At 43.0% G+C, this 22,288-nt stretch overlaps 2 protein-coding genes across 2 annotated transcripts in view; one reads left to right on the top strand and one right to left on the bottom strand.

The window, feature by feature from the left end:
• NET1 (neuroepithelial cell transforming 1) overlaps positions 1–6,441 on the bottom strand; it is a 52,549-nt gene extending 46,108 nt beyond the window's left edge. The window contains exon 1 of the mRNA XM_060005984.1: positions 6,194–6,441. Coding sequence (XP_059861967.1) covers positions 6,194–6,321 — 128 coding nt within the window. The 5' untranslated portion in view covers positions 6,322–6,441. The remainder of the gene's footprint in view (positions 1–6,193) is intronic.
• Positions 6,442–13,005: 6,564 nt separating this feature from the next.
• TUBAL3 (tubulin alpha like 3) lies at positions 13,006–21,470 on the top strand. Its single transcript, XM_060003049.2, has 3 exons — positions 13,006–13,030; positions 18,979–19,127; positions 20,526–21,470. Exons 1-3 carry the CDS (start codon positions 13,006–13,008, stop codon positions 21,468–21,470), a joined length of 1,119 nt encoding a protein of 372 aa, XP_059859032.2.
• The last annotated feature ends 818 nt before the right edge of the window (positions 21,471–22,288 follow it).

Genomic DNA, 22,288 nt, shown 5'->3' with positions numbered 1-22,288 from the left:
GGCAGATTTTCTTTATCTACTAATATACTTCATTCTTTATATACTTCAACTTTATACATTGCAACACATTATATACAAGGCGATATAAGAATCCAGCCCTCCTCTGTTAAGCTAGATTATCAGTGATGTCAAACTTATAGAACTGCTGCCCTAGAGAAAACCTGCACAGATACACAGAGGAAATGTACCAAAAACAACAACAAAAAAGAAACTAAAAACCAAATATACTGTATACAATATACCAAATAAACTCCATCTGAATTATGAAAAGAGATTTTAAAAACTATTATAGCTAATGATATTTCATTGTATAAAAGTATAATGTATTTAATTTTCTCGTTTTTTCTAAACTTATTATAAAAATGTGTTGTGATATACTTCCTTGTACATACATCTACATATGCTATGCAACTGCTTTCTTAAGATAAATCCCTATAATTGCTTGGTTTAAATATACACCTTATTAAAATGTTGTTTTATCTACCAGATTTCGCTCCAATATACATGCAGTGAGAGTACCAGAAGGAAAGGAGAGAAAGGAGCAGAAAAAAATATTTGAAGAAATAATGGAGCAGCAGAGCGGTGACAGGAGGAGGCAGAGGAGGGAGACCTCTAGGGAGGGTCTGCCCGGCACCGTCCCCCTCGCCACAATGCCCGAGCTGCCGCCATGGCTGCTGCTGGAGGAGGAGCAGAACATGGCTCTACATTCAATATTTTGCAATAAACAATAATGGAAAAGAATCTGAAAAAGAATATATATGTATAACTGAATCACTTTGCTGTACACCAGAAACTAACACAACTTGTAAATCAACTATACTTCAATTAAAAAAAAAAAGACAACCCACAGAATAGGGGAACATATCTACCTGCAAACAATGTATCTGGTAAGGGACGTGTATCCAGAATAAAGAGTTCTTATATCTTAATAATAAAAAATATAAATAACCCAATTTTAAAAATGGGCAAAGGATGGCTCACTAAAATTGGCCACATGATTCTATTCATGTGAAATGTCCAGAAGAGGGAAATTCATAAAGACAGACAGTAGATTAGAGGTTGGGGTAAAGCAAGAAAGGAGTGTTGGGGAGGGGGATGAATAACTAAAGGGTATGGGTTTTCATTCTGAGGTGAAGAAAATGTTCTAAAATTGCCTGGTGATGGTTGCACACGTCTGTGAATCTATAGGACAACAATGAATTATACACCTCAAATGGGTGAAACTATAGTATGTGAACAATGTTTTTAAAAAAGGTGATATTTTCCTGTATGGTTTTTTTTTTTTTTTTTTTTTTGTGCTACGCGGGCCTCTCACTGTTGTGGCCTCTCCCGTTGCGGAGCACAGGCTCCAGACGCTCAGCGGCCATGGCTCACAGGACCGGCCGCTCCACGGCATGTGGGATCTTCCCGGACTGGGGCACGAACCCTGCATGGGCAGGCGGACTCTCAACCACTGCGTCACCAGGGAAGCCCATCCTGTATGTTTTTTGTCTTTCAAATCAGTGTATAGTGAGTTTGTCTAGAAAAAGTTATAATATTTACATTGTCATATACATCAATCTTTTTCATTACGATTTCTGGATCTGATGTTATGCTTAAACAGTTGTCTTGCCCCACTATTAACTGACACTATCTTGTCAAACTTCACATCTTCTTGTAGATGATCTTACATTCTCTCCCTCCAAGGTTCTTCTAACTTCATTACTCTCCTCATGCTGCCTTTGCCACCATCCTTTTCTCAGCTGACACCATTTCCAACCTCACACAAAAAATAGAACCCTGGTGGGAAAGCCCTCAAATTCCTGCTTACAACATACCCCATCCCCCAAACTTACCTAGCTCTTAGCCAGGCTAGATTCTCTACCCTTAATTTGGATTCCACCCTTTTCTGCCTTGCTGGTCACTTGTTTCATCATCTTTTCTCTCTTGTCTCTTCAACCTCTCCCTGTACTTGCTTATTCCCCACCGCCCCCACCCCATATCAAGTTTACCCCTTCTTAAGATTCTACCCCACAAGCTTGCGTTGCCTCCATTATTCTTTCTTGCTCTCCAGTTGCAGCGAGAGTTCTTCAAAGTGGAACCCACACTTAGCGTGTCAAGTCCTCCTATCTCATTGCCAGCCATCAGATTCAAACACTCATCTAGGCTACTGCAGATAGAGTTCCCACCAATTCATCATCTTCACTTGGGGATTTTTAACTTGGTATCCATAGTTGGGCTGCAAGGGTCCACAAATCTGAAATTTTATGTATATGAGCACTTTTTAGGGAATAGTTTTCCTAAGATTTACTGTCATGGCATACAAGGTCCCTTGATGATGCGACTCTTACTTCTTCAGTATAATCTCTCATCACTACCTCCTCTGGGTCTGAGTCCTCTCTCCTACACAACTAGCGTCAAGCCACAGTGAACTAGTTACGATACCTAGAACTCATCATGCTCATTTGCTTAAGGGCCTTTTAACATTTAACATCCTTCCCCCATATGTCACCCATTTACACCTACGGTCTAAACTGGTCCTCCAAGACTCAGGGATTACTACAGGGAATCATCTCCTGTCCTCTCCAGTCAGGGTAAGTTCTCCTTTTATTTGCATCTATGGCATCATATATATACAGCTATAGTAACTGTTGTCATACACTATTATAATTATTAACTTTCTTCCCTATATCATTATAAGTTCTTCCAGAATAAGGACAGTTTTTTCCATCTCCATACTCCTAGTGTCTAACGCTCGCATATTTCCGGAACAAATCACACTGCATTCTCTTCTCAACCCACTACAAACATTCTAAATTCAATATTTTAACTGTTTCATGGAAACTATCCGAGGTCAATATGCTCTTCTCATTAGCAGATTTAATGGTCTTTTCATTCCTTATCTAACTAAACTTTCCAGTCCTTCCTTATAAGTCACATTTGACATAGTTTCCCATGTCCTTTCTCAAAATCCTTTCTTACATTTGGCGTCCTGGATCCTGAGCTCACTTGGCTCTTTCTTACCTCACCAGCTGTTCCTCTGAGCATCCTCATTACCCCGACCTTTAAATGTGGGGAGTGCCTCAGGGTTAAGTCCCCAATCTCTTCATTTTTTAAAAATAAATTTATTTATTAATTTATTTTTGGCCACGTTGGGTCTGCCTTGCAGTGCGTGGGCTTCTCATTGCGGTGGCTTCTCTTGTTGCGGAGCATGGGCACTAGGCGCGCGGGCTTCAGTAGTTGTGGCACGCTGGCTCTAGAGCGCAGGCTTAGTAATTGTAGTGCACGGACTTAGTTGCTCCGCGGCATGTGGGATCTTCCTGGACCAGGGCTCGAACCCGTGTCCCCTGCACTGGCAGGTGGATTCTTAACCACTGTGCCACCAGGGAAGCCCCCCAATCTCTTCTTTATTCAGACTCACTATCTAGATGACTTCGCAATGCTGTGATTTCAAGTCTGCTTGCTGACAACCCCCCGATTTATACCTGGTTACACAGATGCATTCACTTTATGAAATTTCACTGAGCCAAAAACATTTATGATTCATGCCCTCCTTCATTCGACTGTTACACTTCAATAAAGCATTTTTTTTAAAAAAAGAGAAAAAAGCAGAAAAAGAGAAAAGAAAAAGGAAAAAAGAAACTGGTGTGATGAACTCCTTAATAAGAGTCTTATAACATATCCCAAGGCAAACTCCCCAGGTCTTTCCTTTGTAGGAACATGGAAACCCATTCTTCTGGTGCTCAGACCAAAAACCTTGGAATCATTCTTCATTCCTCTATTTCTCTTAACTCCACATTTAATCCATCTGCAAATCCCGTCAGCTCTACTTTCAAAACACATCCCAAATATGAATATTTTCCACCACATCTACCACTCGGATGTTTCAACTGCAATGGCCTCTTAGCTGGTCTCTCGGATTCTATCCTTGCCACGTAACAAAGTGATCCTCTTAAAAGACAGATCACATAATTTCCTACTGCTTCCCAACCACGGATTCAAATTTAAAGTCCTTTTGGCAGTCAACCATATACTACCCGATCTGGCCCTAGTCATCTCTCCGACCTCATCATCTACCTTTCTGCCCTCTGTTTCACTCCACTCTAGTGACCCTGGCTTCTCTGCAGTCCTTGAACATACCATATAGATTCTACTTGCACTTACTGCCTTTCTCCCCAAATATTCACATGGCTTTGTTCCTTAATTTCTTCAGATCTCTGCTTAAACATCATCGCTATCATCAGAGAGGCTTTTCCTTGTGATGTTTTAAAAACAGCAACATGACCCTCTCCTTATCTCTATCCCCCTTAGTATGCCTCTTCACAGCAATGACCACCTGATATTTTATTATTTATTTCATTATTGTCTTTCCTCCCCAAGCAGACTTTAAGCTTCAGGAGAGCAGGGAGTTCATCTGTTCACCAGAATTCCCAGTATCTACAACAATGTCTGGTACTAGGTAGGTGCAATGAATTTAACACTGCCCCACTTGATGTTTTTGAAATTCTATGTTCATTTTCCCTTAACTAGGCCTTCCTGATTCTTTCCTGATTCTCCTATTTCTCAGTCTCAGAGATGATGACATCTCTCTCTCTGCTCTTTCACTTCTTCTTAAACTAGGCTGTAATCAGTATAAAAGTTTCAGGCAAGGGTTATCGTAAACTTCAAAATAAAAATCAGTATCTAATGAAAGATACTGTTCTCTCTGCATGATAACTTACAATGAGTTTATAAATGCCTTGTCCATGAAAGTAAGGTGTTTTCCTTTCTCTCAAAAAGGGATTGGCGGACCTCCCTGGTGGTGCAGTGGCTAGGAATCTGCCTGCCAGTGCAGGGGACACAGGTTCGATCCCTGGTCCGGGAAGATCCCACATGCCGCAGAGCAACTAAGCCTGTGTGCCACAACTACTGAGCCTGTGCTCTAGACCCTGTGTGCCACAACTACTGAGCCTGTGCTCTAGAGCCCCTGAGCCACAACTACTGAGCCCATGCACCGCAACTAGTGAAGGCTACGCGCTCTAGGGCCCATGCTCCGCACGAAGAGAAGCCACCGCAGTGAGAGGTCCGTGCACCTCAATGAAGAGTAACCCCTGCTCGCTGCAACTAGAGAAAGCCTGCACGCAGCAACCAAGACCCAATGCAGCCAAAAATAAATTAATTAAATAAATTAAAAAAAAAGGGATTGGCACATGCAGGCATGACTGGAATGTAAATTATGTAAGAAACTGTAGTTTATCTCAAGTAATAATGTGAAGTGGACCACAGTGCTTCTGAAAAGATGGAGCAGAGGTGGAATTATAGATAAAAATCAACAAATAACAGTTAACATTTGTTGAGAGCTCTCTGTGTATGGGGTTACACACATGACCTCACTGAATTTCACAACTTACAGGAAGTGGGTACTATTATAATCCCAGTTGACAGATGAGGACACAACTTCAGGGATGTAAGGTCCAACCGCCAGTCACTGGAAACCCACCCCCTGCAAAACCGTGAGGGGAAAGCCACGCCTTTAGCACTTTTTCACCCTCTCCTCTTGCAGACACAGCCTCTGAAACCCTCGGCTAGTGTCCTTCCTTTGTAGACACACGGGACAGAATGTGAAATGTGTCAACAGCTAAAAAGTCGGCGACCATCCTCTTTGCTCTCTTTACCCAGGAGGCTGGGGCCGTGAGCTGCGCTGAGCACCGACGTGGCCAAGGCTCCAAAGGAGAGACTCTGACCTCGGCAAAACTTTTCATATTAATGCTCGTTTTTAGGCTAAAAGTTTGCTGTCTGGTAGAAGTCCTCTGGCTCCAGGGACGATTCCCGTCCCCCGACCCCGCAGTTCCCCGGGGGCATTTAGGAACCTTCCCAATTCCGGCCCGAAACCTGATGGATGTTTAGAGGATCTCCAAGGCCACCTGAGGGAGGTGGGGAAGGAGACTGGAGGGAGGGGGAAGGGGAGAGGTAGGAAGGAGAGGAGTGAGAAAAGGAAATAAAGGACCAGGGAGAAGATGATAGGAAGAGGGGTAGGAGGGTGAGAGGAGGGGGACGAGGAGGAGGAAGGAAAAGAAGAGGGAGGAGAAGGAAAGGGGGGGAGAAGAGGGAGGGGGGAGAAGGGGGAGGAGAGTAGGCAGCCCGGCCCTCCCCTGCCCCTCCCCTCCTCCCACCCCCTCCCCAACCTCGGACCCAACGCTAGGGGTCCCCAGGCGCCGCCGCCCCCAGCGCTCACCTGCCATCTGGCCCCGGCCCGGGGGTGTCGGCCGAAGGCTCTGCGGCGCCGCCCGCGCTGAGTCCCGAGGCCCGGCGGCTTCGCCTCCGCGGCCGGCTCTGCTCCTGGGCCGCCAGCTCGGGCTCCATGGCGTGAAGGGGGCGGCGCGGTGGCCGGGTGCCCGGGAGGCCCGCTGGGAGCCGCACGGCGCCCGGCCGCTTCGGCCCGGAGAAGGGTTCCTGTCAGGAGGGCGCCGCCACCGCCGCCGCCGCCATCGCCATCTTCCGGGGTTTGAAAATGGCGGCCGCGCGGCGACCAGCCAATCAGGGGACGGCGTGCGGTTGCTAGGAAACGTGGAGTCCCGCCCCTCTCCTCCTACCTCCAGGCGCTTAACTTCATAGAAGCTAGAAGGGGAGGGTAGCCGAGGGGGTCACCCTGCTGAAAACGCGTGACCTGGGATTTAGTTCTGACTCCATTCCTAAATCCCCAAGACCCGATTAGTAGTTCACAGTTCATTAGGACTTTCACCACAAGCCAAGGCAAATTGGAAGCATTTTAGAACTTTCTTAGCATGTGGGGAGAGGTTGAAAGTAAAATGAGGTTTGCACACGCTGAATTATTCATGTGAGATAAATCCCCGGTCACCAAAGGTATTGGAAAAATGTGTTCTCAGGGCTCTCTCTAGGAAACCAGTAAATCTGATTATGAGACCTCCTGTCTCCAGAGCAGAAGAGTCCAAGTGCCTTCATCCTCTAATTATAAGAAGGCACTACAGCACGTAAAGGACCTTCTCAAATAAAAAAGAAAATTGTTAAATAGCACATTCTTTGGTTTAAAATACTGCTTTCTTTATGTCAAAGGCTTTAAAAATCACCTCCCCTTTCACACTCTGATTCCCTTTCTGGGAATCTATCCTAAGAAATAAAATTGTATATACATTGAAGGGTAGCAATATATGCCACCTTAAACATGCTGCTTTGGAAGGAGGATTATTTTTAGCTGCAGGCACTTGAAGAACACCAGGTGCAAGAAGGGCCTTCTGACCTCCCCCCTTCTTCATGAAAGCAGGAGATAAATCTCCCCTGTGATAGCGGCCCTCCCCATATCAGGAGGATGGGGGGAGTCAGAGACAGAATTCTTTACAAACAGAAATTGTTTAAATAACTCTTATCTTCCTTTGGTCTCCCCGTGTATTTTACTTACTCTTCCACAATTCCCTCTCATTGTCCAACCTCGTACATAAGCACTAAGGTTTTGCTCCTTCTTTGGGTTTTTATTTTCCTATGGAGGATCCTCTGTACATGTAAAAATCTGTTTGCTTTTCTCCTGTTAATTCAAATTCTTTTTTTTTTTTTTTTTTTTTTTGCGATACACGGGCCTCTCACTGTTGTGGCCTCTCCCGTTGCGGAGCACAGGCTCCGGACGCGCAGGCTCAGCGGCCATGGCTCACGGACCCAGCCGCTCCGCGGCATGTGGGATCTTCCCGGACCGGGGCACGAACCCGTGTCCCCTGCATCGGCAGGCGGACTCTCAACCACTGCGCCACCAGGGAAGCCCCTCATACATTCTTAATACAAGAGGAGGATTCTTTCTTAAAGACATTTGTTATTTTCAACCTAGGTATACGTCGCAAGCAGATTTGGATAAGCTTTAGAGAATTCATCGGTAGTTGTGCACAGACTTTATCACAGGGTGTTCAGGTAGGCCCATCACAGCTCCTCTGACACCAGAGAAGTGAAAAACTGAAAAGAGGCTGTGCTGCTTTAAGTGTCTCAGCCCTCAGGTAGAGTCACTTCCTGCCCTTTGATAAAGCTTACCTGGGCGGCTCCTCCTGTCAGTACCACTGGGCAGTGGGGCACCTGCAGATCAACATGGTAAGTGGCTTCTATGTTGCTGACAGTGTTGCTGTCAACAGTTGTAGCAAATTTTTTTCATCATGTGTGTCTCTCTTTTCCCCCACCAAACAATTCTTCATGGATTCCTGACACAAGAGAAGAAATTTTTAAAGAGGCATTTGTTTCTTTAAATATCTGTGTTTGGATCAGATTTGAATCTGCTCTGAATCTCATCTATTCATCTATAATTCTGCTGCTTTTAGGACAAGCTTTGTTGATTTGCAGTGGTTCACTGCCTTTAACGGAAGCACTGAGGCAAGATCCTCTCCTTCCTTTAGTTTTTACATTTGCTTTAGACTGAGTGTGCTGGTTTTTCTGTAGAAACCAGTGGCTTCGTTTTTAGTAATGCTTTCGGAGTTTCTGGGAACTTCAGACCCAGGTCACCGTTGCTGAGCTCATAAATGTGAGGCTGGGTGAAGGGCAGGGATCTCTATGTTGTCCTCTCTTGAGTCTAGTTCTTTGAGGACAGTAATTAATACAGTTACTTACAATAATTCTGTTTGGGGACCACCTCTTATGATCCACTTTCCTTTCACTCTCGGTTTTTTATTTCTTTTTTTAATTGACGTAGAGTCGCTATACAATATTATGTGTTACAGGTGTGCTATATAGTGATTCACAATTTTCAAAGGTCATACTCCATTTGTAATTACTATAAAATACTGGCTCTATTCCCCATGTTGTACAATGTATCCTTGTCACTTATTCTATACCTAATAGTTTGTACCATTTAGTCCCCTACCCCTAAATTGCCCTCCCCCCTTCACTCTCCCCTCCGCTAACCACTAGTTTTTCTCTATATCTGTGAGTCTGCTTCTTTTTATTATATTCACTAGTTTCTTGTATGTTTTAGATTCCACATATAAGTGATATCATACATGTTTGTCTCTGACTTATTTCAATTTTTCAAGTCCATCCATGTTGCTGCAAATGGCAAAAATTTGTTCTGTTTTAATGGCTGAGCAATATTCCATTGTGTGTGTGTGTGTGTCTGTGTGTGTGTGTGTGTGTGTGTATATATACCACTTCTTATCCATTTATCTGTTGATGGACACTCAGGTGGCTTCCATGTCTTGACAATTGTAAATAATGCTGTTATGAACACTGGAGTTCATGTATCTTTTCGAATTAGTGTTTTTGTTTTTCTCAAATATATACCCAGGAGTGGAATTGCTGTTTCATATGACAGTTCTCTTTTTAGTTTTTTGAGAAACCTTCAAACTGTTTTCCACAGTGGCTGCACCAATTTATGTTTCCACCAACAGTGTTATTATCTCTTATGTTCCAGTCACAGTAATTTTTAGTCTTAGAATTTTTAATTCTTAAATGAAAGCAAGCATTCGAATTGCTTTTTCATCTTTGATCTTCTCACCCCATTGGACTTTCTCTCCAACATTTTAAGGATGTTTATTTTATATTGTTTTGCTCTTAAAAATTATGCCTTCCTACATCAGGGATCCTTGCAGTAATGGAAATGCTCTGTCTTGAGTGTATCAGTTTTGATATTCTGGGTGTGATCTTGCAAGATATTTCCACTGGAGGAAAACAGGTAAGGGATCCATGAGCTCTTTCTGCATTATTTCTTATAACCACACATGAATCTACAATTCATATTTATCTCAAAATAAAAAGGTAATTAAAAAACTGTGCTGTCCTAGTAATTCCCAATAAGCTTTAAAGCAGCATTTATGAATGTGCTGTGATATCACTACTGATATTCAGTGGGCATTTGACAGTCTTTATTTTATGTAGTGACTAATATTTTAACAGATAGTTTGGAAAGGAGGAAAAGGCTAAGAATAAGGTGGAGATAGCCTTCTGTCCCCGGGACACAGTTATGAGATAAACTCAGCTGCTTCTCAAACCAGGATGGGCAAGATTGGTCCTTCTTGGGCCAAGTATTCCTGCCAAGTTCAAAAAGCTGTTTCCCTCCTATGTCTGTATCACTTGGGAGAACAGTCCCCATGAAGATCAGCAATTGTTTTTCATGTTGGCGATTATTTTTACTGTGAATATTAAGAGCAAGTACCCTGTGTGCATGACCTGTTGGACTGGGTGGAAAACAGCCGTGGAAGGATGTTGTGAGAGAAATCTACATGCAAGTGGTTTTAATGACGCAGAAACAAGGAATTCGCCGCCCCCCTCCACCCCCTCCACCCCCACCCCTCCGCCACTTTTAAGTTTGTACCTAAATCTAGGAATTGGGGTAAGTTTTGATCTGATCACAGTAGCTAATGTACTGAGATCATCTTAAGTCCTTTGGGAGGAGAGAGGATTGAAGCTGTGCTTTACAGACTCAGGTGTTAGAAGGCTGTTGATGATGGAATATGTTGTTTTGATTTTTCTGTGCCAGATAGAGGTTGGAAAAATTGGTTGGTACTAAGTGAAGTGCTTTGTAAATTGAGTTCACTTCCTTTGTCGTGAGAGACATGGTTGCATACAAAAGAAATCAAAGGGAAGTTCTACTCAGGTAATGAACTTGAATTCCTCGTAAAGCACAGAGTTCTGTGTTATGCCCGTGACTCAAGGAGACAAAGTACAGGGTTTTTATGGCTGAGCACAAGCAGAGTGAGCAGAGTCTGGGTCAGATGGCAGGGCTGTGACTGGCCACAGAGACCTCCCTCCCCTCCTCCAATCGGTGGTCTTTTTGTGGTTGAATCTCAGACCTTGGGAAAGTGCAGCCACGGACAGACAGAGGAGGGCAGTGTTGCCTATCAGCATATCAGGCAGACAGCCTGAAGGGTCCTGATGATGCAGTAAACAGACTTCTCACCCTGTAAGACCCTCTGCACAGACTTGTTCCATGACCATTGACAATCAAAACACAACGATATTAAAGCCAGCAATTGCTGTCCCTTTAGATTTTTAGGATTTAACTTTTTCTCCCCTCTCTTAGATGAGTAGATATTTAAATTACAAAAAAAAAAAGTTATTTGCCTTAAAAAAAATAAAAGTGAATGGTAATTTAAAAGTGGGAGAGGAGAGGGGAGGCTAATGAGGGTGAAGAAAATAGGTAAGTTTAAACAGGAAAAAAAATTCTACCCAGATGTAACTAGAGTTAATATTTTGATGCATTTTAAAGACTTTTTTTCTGTGCTTATTTTTACTTTTATTTTATTTTATTTGTTTATTGATGTATAGTTGATTTACAAAGTTGAGTTAGTTTCTTGTGTACAGCAAAGTGATTCAGTTATACATATATATATTCTTTTTCATATTCTTTTCTATTATGGTTTATTACAGAATGTTGAATACAATTCCCTGTGTCATTCAGTAGGACCTTGTTGTTTATCTATGTTATATGTATTTATATTTATTTCTCCCCTCTTCCCCTTTGGTAACTGTAAGTTTGTTTTTTATGTCTGTGGGTCTGTTTCTGTTTTGTAAAGAAGTTCGTTTGTATCATTTTTTAGATTCCACATATAAGTGATATCATATGATATTTGTCCTCCTCTGACTTACTTCACTTAGTATGATAATCTCTAGGCCCATCTATGTTGCTGCAAATGGCATTACTTCATTCTTTTTTATGGCTGAGTAAGCTTATTTTTAAATGTATTTGACATCATACTTTATATACAATTATATAACATACGCTTTCACGTCACATTTTAACATAAGTATTTCCCATGTCATACAATTTTTTGGTAACTGTTGAAGGTTTGCATAGCATGCCATTGTATCGATGTACTTTCCTTTAAATGCCCAACAATAGGTAAATGGTTAAATAGATTGGTTCTTGGTTTTTACTCTTATAAATAATGATACTGTGAATGCCATTGTGCCTAAATCTTTGCATTTTAGATCATTTCTTTCTTTTGTAATTCATTTGTTTATGTCATTTTCCTATTTATCTAATAGATGTCTCAAGTATTTTTTAATTGATGTATATAAAATTGCCTTATGTATAGCTCATATATGAAGGGCTATACATAAATCCTTTTTTTTTTTTTTTGCGGTACGCGGGCCTCCCACTGCTGTGGCCTCTCCCGTTGCGGAGCACAGGCTCCGGACGCGCAGGCTCAGCGGCCATGGCTCACGGGCCCAGCCGCTCCGCGGCATGTGGGATCTTCCCGGACCGGGGCACGAACCCGCGTCCCCTGCATCGGCAGGCGGACTCTCAACCACTGCGCCACCAGGGAAGCCCATAAATCCTTTTTTATATACATCAGTATTTTTGTTTGTTTATTATAGTATGGAGTTTTTACATTTTGGGGTTATTAAATCTATAGCATGTTTCCTTGGTAAATTTTGCACTACTTTTAAGCTTAGAACATCCTTCCTTATTTAGAGCACATATGAACAGTAAATGTAAAATCTCAAGATATGAGATTGACTGCAGTGGGTTTTAACATATATCAGGCTGTACATTGATTTTGGTTTTATTCCTTTCCAATAACTAATTTTTTTTCTGGGTGAGAAAGCTTGATTTTATTCATATATGATATGTCTTAACTCATCCTTAGCCCATTACACAATAGATGCTCAATTTATGTTGTGTGAACTGGAGTCCTTGGTTTACTTGTTCCTGAAGCTTACCTGTACCTTGGTTTTTGGTTTCCATGAGACAGTTTTCATTAGCTTTATCACAAAGTTCTCTTGCTGGCATACGCTAGCCTGCTTTCTCTCAGCCCTGATTGGACCTGCTGAGTGATGTAGCTCGTATTATCATGTTAGGAAGATGCACAGCTGTAACTTAAATACTACGGCTCATTTCAGAGGGAGTGCCTGTCTGTCCACATTGGCCAAGCTGGCGTCCAGATTGGGGATGCCTGTTGGGAGCTCTACTGCCTGGAACACGGAATCCAGCCAGATGGCGTTGTTCTCGACGGCAGGCAGTATCCGCAGGCACATGCCAAAACGGAGCCTATGGGTGTATCTTTCGATTCCTTCTTTTGTGAGACCAGAGCTGGGAAGCACGTGCCCAGAGCACTCTTCATGGACCTGGAGCCAACTGTTGTAGGTAATGTACATTTTACGTTCTAGTGTGTTTAACCGGGTCCACAACCCAAACAAGCAAGTATCAGTGGGTGGGATCATCAGATTACATGAATCTATCTGAACAGGATCATATGGCCCTTTCCAAATTTAGAGCATCTCTCAGTGGACACTTAGGGTGATCAGCATGACAAACAAACCCAAAGGGAGGACTAGCTTAGCCTTCTTTCTCTGTGTGATGAAAAGAACAAAAACCTTGTTAGTTTCTCCACACAATCGACTGTAACAGAACACTAAATCTTTTCCTGGGTTTGAAAGCCAGTTGCTAGAAGCTTCTGACAAAGAATCTGAAATTTGGCATTACCTGCTTTTAGAGAATAGAATAGTTGAACATGATTCCAAAGAAGGAAGGAGCTAAATAACTCTTCTAATTGTGGGGAAATGATGATTAATGATTATAAAATGATTACTTACGATTATTAACAGCAAATGTTGTAGTATCTTGTGCAAAAACACTTGAAATGGAGCTGGCGAAATGCTGGGGAGAGAAAGGGTCTTGCTGACTTCAGAGAAGACTACAGAGGAGGGTGGGTTTGGGTTTGGTACTCTGTATCAATTATTTTCCGCTGTGTAAGAAATCGCCTCCAAACTTAGCAGTTTAAAAGACCAACAACCATTACTTTCTCCATGAATCTGCAGTTTGGACAGGGCTCAGAGGACAGCTCCTCTGGTCCATATGGTGTCAGGAAGGTAGACTCAAGTGGGAGCCAGAAGATTCACTTTGAAAGTGGCTCACTCGCTTGGCTGGCGAGTTGGTGCTGGCTGTTGGCTGAGAGCTAAGCCAGGGCTGTGGGGTCTCTGTGGGCTGCTCGTGCGTCCTTGTGGCATGGTAGCTGGGTTCCAAGAACAAGCATCCCACGAGGACAAGGCAGAAGTCCATGCCATTTTTATAACCTGGCCTCAGAAGTCACATTGTGTCACTTCAGCTGTCCTCCATGGGTTGAAGCGGTTACAAAGATCCATCCTGGGAAGGGATATAGACCTCACCTCTTGATACAGAAATAGTGAGGTTCTAGAAGCACAAGTGAGATAGGAAATATCATTACAGTCTTCTCTGGAAAATACAATCTGGATTGGAGTTCATTTCCTCATCAGAACGAAGTCTGAATCAAGTAACAAACTGATGGAGAAAGTACGTTGATGTCAACGTGAGGGAAAGGATAGAAAGGTTTTTTAAATTAATAGGTGGAAGTTAAGAAATGTCAAGGCCAAGATTTATATTGATTCAGTATTACTCTGCTAAATGTTGTGAAAGAATTAAAAATAAGGAGCTACTGATGGCTTCAAGAACAGGCAAGACTAGTGTGGAACCTGAGAGAGGCAGTCACGTCATATTCTGACTTGAGTTATAAGTGCCCTAAGAGAATATCTGAATTTTCATTTCAAACAAACGGGAGTTTGCAACTGTGAGCTTTAGCTGGAGTCTGGTGTGCCATGATCCTGGGCAGGGTAGAATACGTCCCCAGAGGACCTTGGTAAATGTGGCTGAAGGAGCAACGTGAGAGCCCACACCCCAGCATTGTGAATATTGTAGCAGATATTTTAACTTGTGCTAATCCAAAGACCTAGGCAAATAGGAGGACCCAGGATCAGAAGCTAAGCAAGCTGGAGGAGAGACAGTCGGCAGGCAAAGACCAGAAGAAATTCCCCAATCCTCTAGAACTCAGCCTGGAGGGAGGGCAATTTTGAGGATCTTGAGCTGGTCCAAACAAAACACCATAAGCTCCAGGGTTTAGAGAGGAGGCACTGATTTTCCTTGTTTTATTCAACAAATAAAAATGCCTCATATGGCCAGACACTATCTTGACATTGGAGAGATATATAGTATCAGTCTTCCTGGAGCTTACATTCTAGTGGGGAGCAGACCTATAAAAGCCAAATAGTGTGTCTGGTGGCGATCGGAGCATGGGGAAAAACAAAGCAGGGCCATAGGGGAAGGGAATATTGCGTGTGAGCTATTTTTCAAAAGGAAGGTCAAGGAAAGCTTTACTGAGGAGGTGGTGTGTAGGAATCTGAAGGAAGTGAGGCCTGAGCTTTACCTCTATGGAAAAGATCAGAAAAGACCTTATGGACCAAGTGATAGTTCCTCTGAGTCTGGAAGACTGGGCAGGGGGATTTTAATAGTTCATAGGTGAGAGAGATGGAAACCATGAGCAAAGACACATCCAGACACCCGTGAGTGTTGTTTCAGCTTGAAAATGAGGAGGACATTGATATAGGGGAGTCCTAGAAGGCTTAACCTGGAATGGAGGTAAGGAAGCCAAGGAACCATCAAATAATAATCATGTTTAAAAACCACCAAAGTCCCTGTGGATGCTGGTTAAGGATGCTGGGCCAGGTACATGGTCTCTGAGCAGGGTGGAAACATGGCAGAAATTTGTATACTTGTGAATGGTGGTGCTATATCACTGATCTCCCAGAAAGTGGATTTTACTGAAGGAATTTATGGAACTAACCACCCTCAAGAACTCAATTGGACATTGTCTTGAAGAAGCAGGCTTCCATAGATTCCCTACTTAAACTGAACTCAGCCTTATTGCTTCAGGTGAGAAGCAGGTAGTCTACCTGGAATTATATGCCCACTTGTTTGTAAATATATCTTTAAAACGTCCCAACTTTGGTGGTTGTTTTTTGGTGTGCATATGTTAGTTAAAAGTAATTTCAACTCAGTTTTATTAAATTTAAACATTTAGGGGTGTACCAAATTGTGGTCATATACATGGTCATACACAGGAGAGCAAGGTGTACTGAGGGGACCACCTTGCTCTTAGAAAATGAATGCTTTTCCTCTTAGGCAGGAGCTTCTGGGTATCTGATGCCAAGGCCATTGAGGTACATCTGCATAAATACATGACATGAAGCCATTATCATTATTATTTATAATTGTCATATGGGCCATGCATCATGCTCTGTGGTCTTTAATCCTCATGATAACTCACTGGGGTAGGTCTTGCTATCATCCTTATTTGTGAGAGGATATAACTGGGGCTTAGAGACACTAAGTAACTGCTCTATAGCTAAGTGAGGAAGGCCAGCCAAGCACCCAGGGAATTGATTCTTGAGCACATGCTCTGAACTGCTATGCAATGCGTATCCCACCCGCTATAACCAGGGCAACATTCCCAGAGCCTCCCTAGCCCTCAAATGCCGCTGCGTCGATCTTCAGGAATCACGCTGTTTGGATAATTCTAAGGTAGGTGAGTGTGACCCGGCCCTTGGACATGCTGTGTCTTGATGTTTTCTTGGTTTAAAAGGGAATGAAACCAGCAAGGGTTATGCTTGGTTGTATGGAATACTGACATCTTCATGCTATTTCCCTGCTTCAGGCATTTGTGTTAACTGCACCAAGTGGTGTGGGCATTTGAGTTTGCATGCTTCTCTCTTTTTTTTTTTTTAACATCTTTATTGGAGTATAATTGCTTTACAACAGTGTGTTAGTTTCTGCTTTATAAAAAAAGTGAATCAGCTATACATATATCCCCATATCTCCTCCCTCTTGCGTCTCCCTCCCACCCTCCCTATCCCACCCCTCTAGGTGGTCACAAAGCACCGAGCTGATCTCCCTGTACTATGAGTCTGCTTCTCACTAGCTATCTATTTTACATTTGGTAGTGTATATATGTCCATGCCACTCTCTCACTTTGTCCCAGCTTACCCTTCCCCCTCCCCATGTCAAGTCCATTCTCTACATCTGCATCTTTATTCCTGTCCTGCTCCTAGGTTCTTCAGAACCATGGTTTTTTTCTGTTTTTTGTTTTGTTTTTTTTAGATTCCATGTATATGTGTTAGCATACGGTATTTGTTTTTCTCTTACTGACTTACTTCACTCTGTATGACAGACTCTAGGTCCATCCACCTCACTACAAATAACTCAGTTTTGTTCCTTTTTATGGCTGAGTAATATTCCATTGTATATATGTGCCACATCTTCTTTATCTATTCATCTGTCAATGCACACTTAGGTTGTTTCCATGTCCTGGCTATTGTAAATAGAGCTGCAATGAACATTGTGATACATGACTCTTTTTGAATGATGGTTTCCTCAGGGTATATGACCAGGCGTGGGATTGCTGTGTCATATGGTAGTTCTATTTTAGTGTTTTAAGGACCCTCCATACCGTTCTCCATAGTGGCTGTATCAATTTACATTCCCACCAACAGTGCAAGAGGCTTCCCTTTTCTCCACACCCTCTCCACCATTTATTGTTTGTAGATTTTTTGATGATGGCCATTCTGACTGGTGTGAGGTGATACTTCATTGTAGTTTTGATTTGCATTTCTCTAATGATTAGTGATGTTGACCATCCTTTCATGTGTTTGTTGGCAATCTGTATATCTTCTTTGGAGAAATGTCTGTTTAGGTCTTCTGCCCATTTTTGGATTGGGTTGTTTGTTTTTTGATATTGAGCTGCATGAGCTGCTTGTAAATTTTGGAGATTAATCCTTTGTCAGTTGCTTCATTTGCAAATATTTTCTCCCATTCTGAGGGTTGTCTTTTCATCTTGTTTATGTTTTCCTTTGCTGTGCAAAAGCTTTTAAGTTCCATTAGGTCCCATTTGTTTATTGTTGTTTTTATTTCCATTTCTCTAGGAGGTGGGTCAGAAAGGATCTTGCTGTGGTTTATGTTGTAGAGTGTTCTTCCTGTTTTCCTCTAAGAGTTTTATAGGGTCTGGCCTTACATTTAGGTCTTTAATCCATTTTGAGTTTATTTTTGTGTATGGTGTTAGGGAGTGTTCTAATTTCATTCTTTTACATGTAGCAGTCCAGTTTTCCCAGCACCACTTATTGAAGAGGCTGTCTTTTCTCCATTGTATATTCTTGCCTCCTTTATCAAAAATAAGGTGACCATATGTGCGTGGGTTTACCTCCAGGCTTTCTATCCTGTTCCATTGATCTATATTTCTGTTTTTGTGCCAGTACCATACCATCTTGATTACTGTAGCTTTGTAGTATAGTCTGAAGTCTGGGAACCTGATTCCTCCAGCTCCGTTTTTCTTGTGAAAGCCTCTTTTTAAGCATATAACTAATCATATAGATTGGTATGCTTTTCCAGCACACAGCTGGCTCTTTATCTTAAAATGCAAAAGTACCATGCATGTGTGGTGGGTTGAATGTTGTCCCCCCAAAACTCTGCACCCACCTAGAACCCTAGAATATGAGTTTATTTGGAACTGGGGTCTTTGCGGATGTACGTAGTTAAGATGAGGTCATACCAGATTAGGGAGACCCTATGTCCAATGATCTGGTTGGATATATGGATGATATATGGCCCATATAACAATTATAAATAATAATGATAAAATTGGCTTGATGACATGTATTTATGCAGATGTACCCCAATGGACTTGGCATCAGATACTTAGAAGCTCCTGCCTAAGAGGAAAAGCACTCATTTTCTAAGAGCAGGGTGGTCCCCTCAGTACACCTTATGAGAAGAGAGAACACACGGACAGGAAAAGGGGGCATTGTGATGGGGGCAGAGATGATGTGATGTAGCTGCCGGCCAAGAACTCCAAGAACTTGTATGCAGTCACCAGAAGCTGGGAGAGAGGCATGCGGCCATTTCTCCACCAGAGCCTCCAGAAGGAACCAACCCTGTCGACATCTGGACATTGAACTTACAGCCTCCTGAACTATGAGGCAATAAATCTCCCTTGTTTTAAGCCACCAAGTTTGTTGTACTTTGTTACAGTAGGCCTGAGAAACTAATAAAGGGTGTATGACGGAAAAACGTGCTTTCAATTTATATGGGGATAATTATACCTTTTCCTCAATTAAGAAGGGCCAGTTGGGCAGTTTAAATCCATTTCTTTATAGGACATTAGAAGAGAGAAAGCGAGTCAGGGTACAGGGCTGTGCAAGAGTTAGGGGTGGGATGGAGTGGACTGCACTGACCTCCTTTCCTCTTGGCAGATGAGATCCGTGCAGGCAGGTACCGCTCACTCTTCCACCCGGAGCAGCTCGTCAGCGGAAAGGAGGATGCTGCAAATAACTACGCCCGTGGTCGCTACTCTGTGGGGCCAGAGATCCTCGATCTGGTGCTGGAGAGGCTCCGAAAGCTGGCAAGTGGCTCCTCTCTCCTTCCACAGGCAGTGCCTGTGTGCCTGTGATCCTGCGGGACCCGCCCAAGCAGCACTTTCTACCTACGCCTCCATCACCACCCAACCTCTCCCCTGGGAGCCTCCTGCGCATGCTCAAAGCTGGCTGGTCCTGATGTGGGCACTGACTACCTTCCTTACTAGGCAGGGGAAAGAAGCCTTTGCACTTACTGTACAGCCCCCATCGACTATTTTGTTTTTCTTTTTATATTTATGAGGAAATATTTTATCTCCCCCCGTTTTATTGAGGTATAATTGACCTATAACATTGTGTAAAGTTAAGGTGTACATCATCGTGATGTGACACAGGAATATATTGCCAAATGATCACCACAATCAGGTTAGTTAATACATCCATCCCTCACATAATTACCTTTTTGTGTGTGGGGACGACAACATTTAAGATCTGTTCTCTTAGCAGCTTTCAAGTTTACAACACAGTGCTGTTAACTACAGTCACCATGCTGTACATTAGATCCCAATAACTTAATCATCTTATAACTGGAAGTTTATACGCTTTGAGCAGCATCTCCCACCCGACCCCAGTTCCTCACAACTACTATTCTACTCTCTGTTTCTATGAGTTTGGCTTTTTTCGATTCCACATATAAGTGAGATGATGCAGTACTTTTCTTTCTCTGTCTGACTTATTTCACTTTGCTTAACTGCCCACAAGGTCCATCCACGTTGTCACAAACAGCAGGGTTTCCTTCTTTTTAGTGACTAGCCCCCATCTACTCTTGCTTCTGCTGACTCGTGGCATATCTTTTTATCAGAGACTTCCAAAGAACTCTAAAACTTGTCATTTTCCAATAGTTACTAAGATCTGTAAAGTTAACAGGAGGCACATCCTACCTGGAGATCAGTTACTCTTTACTGACAGTTAATTCTTCCCTAAGGACCTGTGTCTGGAGAATCCTTTGTCTAGTAAAAATTTTGATGTTTGGCATAATCATTAGGGAATACAGTACCTTTTACACCAGCACAGTAGATTGGGTATGAAAATGAAAGGTACTTCATCTACTGGGGGGGGGATTATATTACTTCAATATTTTGCTTGTCATTTTCTTTGTTATTGGTAAAGACCTTACTTTAGACCACATACAGATAAATTCATCAGGGGTAGCAAAAGACAGTTGAATATTTATGCTTTGCTTACAGTAAAACTCTAAGCACTTCCCCCACTCCAGAAGTAACTTCTCAAGTATGTTTCAAAGTAAATATGTTTGTGATGAGTTAGTGATGGTAAACCAGTTCTTTCTGAAAGTTTCTGTTTGTTTTGGGGTACTAGTTGTGTCCCACGGTTACCACTGCTTCTGGGTTTATTTGGCTGAATTCTTATGTCCCTTTTACTTTCCCTAGGCGGAACAGTGCAGTGGTCTTCAGGGATTTTTGATTTTCCGAAGCTTTGGAGGCGGCACTGGATCAGGATTTACGTCTCTCTTAATGGAGCAGCTCTCCACAGACTACAGCACGAAGGCTAAACTGGAGTTTTCTGTCTACCCAACCCCCCGGATCTCCACGGCTATAGTGGAGCCTTACAACACCATCCTCACCACCCATCCCACCATAGAGCATGCGGACTGCACCTTCCTGGTGGATAATGAGGCCATCTATGACATATGCCATCGCAAACTTGACATTGAACACCCCTCTTATGCCAGCATCAACAGGCTGCTGAGTCAGGCAGTATCTTCCATCACTACTTCCCTCCGGTTTAAGGGGGCCCTGAACGTGGACCTGACTGAATTCCAGACCAACCTCGTACCTTACCCTAGAATACACTTCCCCATGACCAGCTTCGCCCCCATCATCTCTGCGGACAACGCCCACCACGAGGAGCCCTCTGTGTCAGACATCACAGCTGCTTGCTTCGAGTCCTCCAACCAGCTGGTCAAGTGTGACTCTCGCCTGGGGAAGTACGTGGCCTGCTGCCTGCTCTACAGAGGGGATGTGGTCCCCAAGGACGTGAACACGGCAATTGCAGCCATGAAGACAAGGAACTCTGTCCAGTTTGTAGATTGGTGTCCAACTGGATTCAAGGTGGGCATCAATGGTCATCCCCCCCGGGCAGTGCCGGGAGGGGACCTGGCCGAGGTCCAGCGGGCTGTCTGTATGCTGAGCAACAGCACGGCGGTCGTGGAGGCCTGGGCCCGCCTGGGACACAAGTTCGACCTCATGTATGCCAAGAAGGCGTTTCTGCACTGGTACATTAGGGAAGGCATGGAGGAAGGCGAGTTTGTAGAAGCCAGGGAAGACTTGGCAGTCTTGGAGAAGGATTACGAGGAAGTGGGGCGAAGTTTCTGATGCAGAGCTGACTGGTGACAATGAATGCTAAGCTTAAGTGTCACGCTTTACACTTAAAGGCTAGAGTTCCCTTGATGAGCAGAAAAAGGAAATTAAGTCAAGCGAGACCCCGAGTTCCAATCAAATGGGTCCATATTAATAATGAGCCCACATTTCCTTGTCTGTTAGTGTCACTCAGCACTGCACCCTGTGAACCTTCTAAGATTTGGAGTCCTTTGAATTTCTGGGGCTCATCTTTTTTTTTTTCTTGTCAGAATGGAAACCTGGCTTTCTTCTTTGCTTTTTCAACCAAGTGACTGTGAAACCCTAAAGTGAATGCTCTTCCTTTCCTGTTCCTGAGATGGAAAATAGCATGTAATGATTATTAATGTTATTTTCCCATATATATATTTTGTACATTGATTAAATAATGAATATTTTCAATATGAGTCTTTTCCTTCTTCCAAGGCCTTAAGGTCTCAGTTTGCTTTTTATACAGACAAACAAATAAACAAACAACAAGAATATTCTTGGGTTTTTCAGAAGTTTGAATCTGTGTGTCCTGCAGGTCAGAAGGTGAAAGTGATTTCTTTCCGCTCCTCTGTCCTTGAGGATGTGTTCTGGAAGCATGGCCAGCAGAACCCTGCATGGGAGCCATTTAAGATGTTGAGAAAAATGGCAGATTCTTGAGCTTCGTTATGGACTTGCTAAATGAGAAGCCCTGGGAATTGGAGGGAGGGTCATCTGAGGATTTAAGTTCAAAAACCACTTCATGGAATTAACTTTGGGTATTAAACTGACTCATGTTCAAACAGGTGATAATTTAAAATGGACAAAAC

The sequence above is a fragment of the Delphinus delphis genome, chromosome 2, assembly GCF_949987515.2.
Source record: "Delphinus delphis chromosome 2, mDelDel1.2, whole genome shotgun sequence".
Taxonomy (NCBI): domain Eukaryota; kingdom Metazoa; phylum Chordata; class Mammalia; order Artiodactyla; family Delphinidae; genus Delphinus; species Delphinus delphis.
The sequence above is the reverse complement of the archived record's forward strand: the minus strand, read 5'-3'. Positions and strand labels throughout refer to the sequence as shown.

What these genes read in the sequence shown, in the direction of transcription:
- TUBAL3 (XM_060003049.2), top strand. Translation starts at nt 13,006, where the DNA reads ATGGACCTGGAGCCAACTGTTGTAG. An exon ending in CCTGGAGCCAACTGTTGTAG is followed by an intron (nt 13,031 to 18,978) that starts GTAATGTACATT and finishes TCCTCTTGGCAG; the next exon opens with ATGAGATCCGTGCAGGCAGG. An exon ending in TGGAGAGGCTCCGAAAGCTG is followed by an intron (nt 19,128 to 20,525) that starts GCAAGTGGCTCC and finishes TACTTTCCCTAG; the next exon opens with GCGGAACAGTGCAGTGGTCT.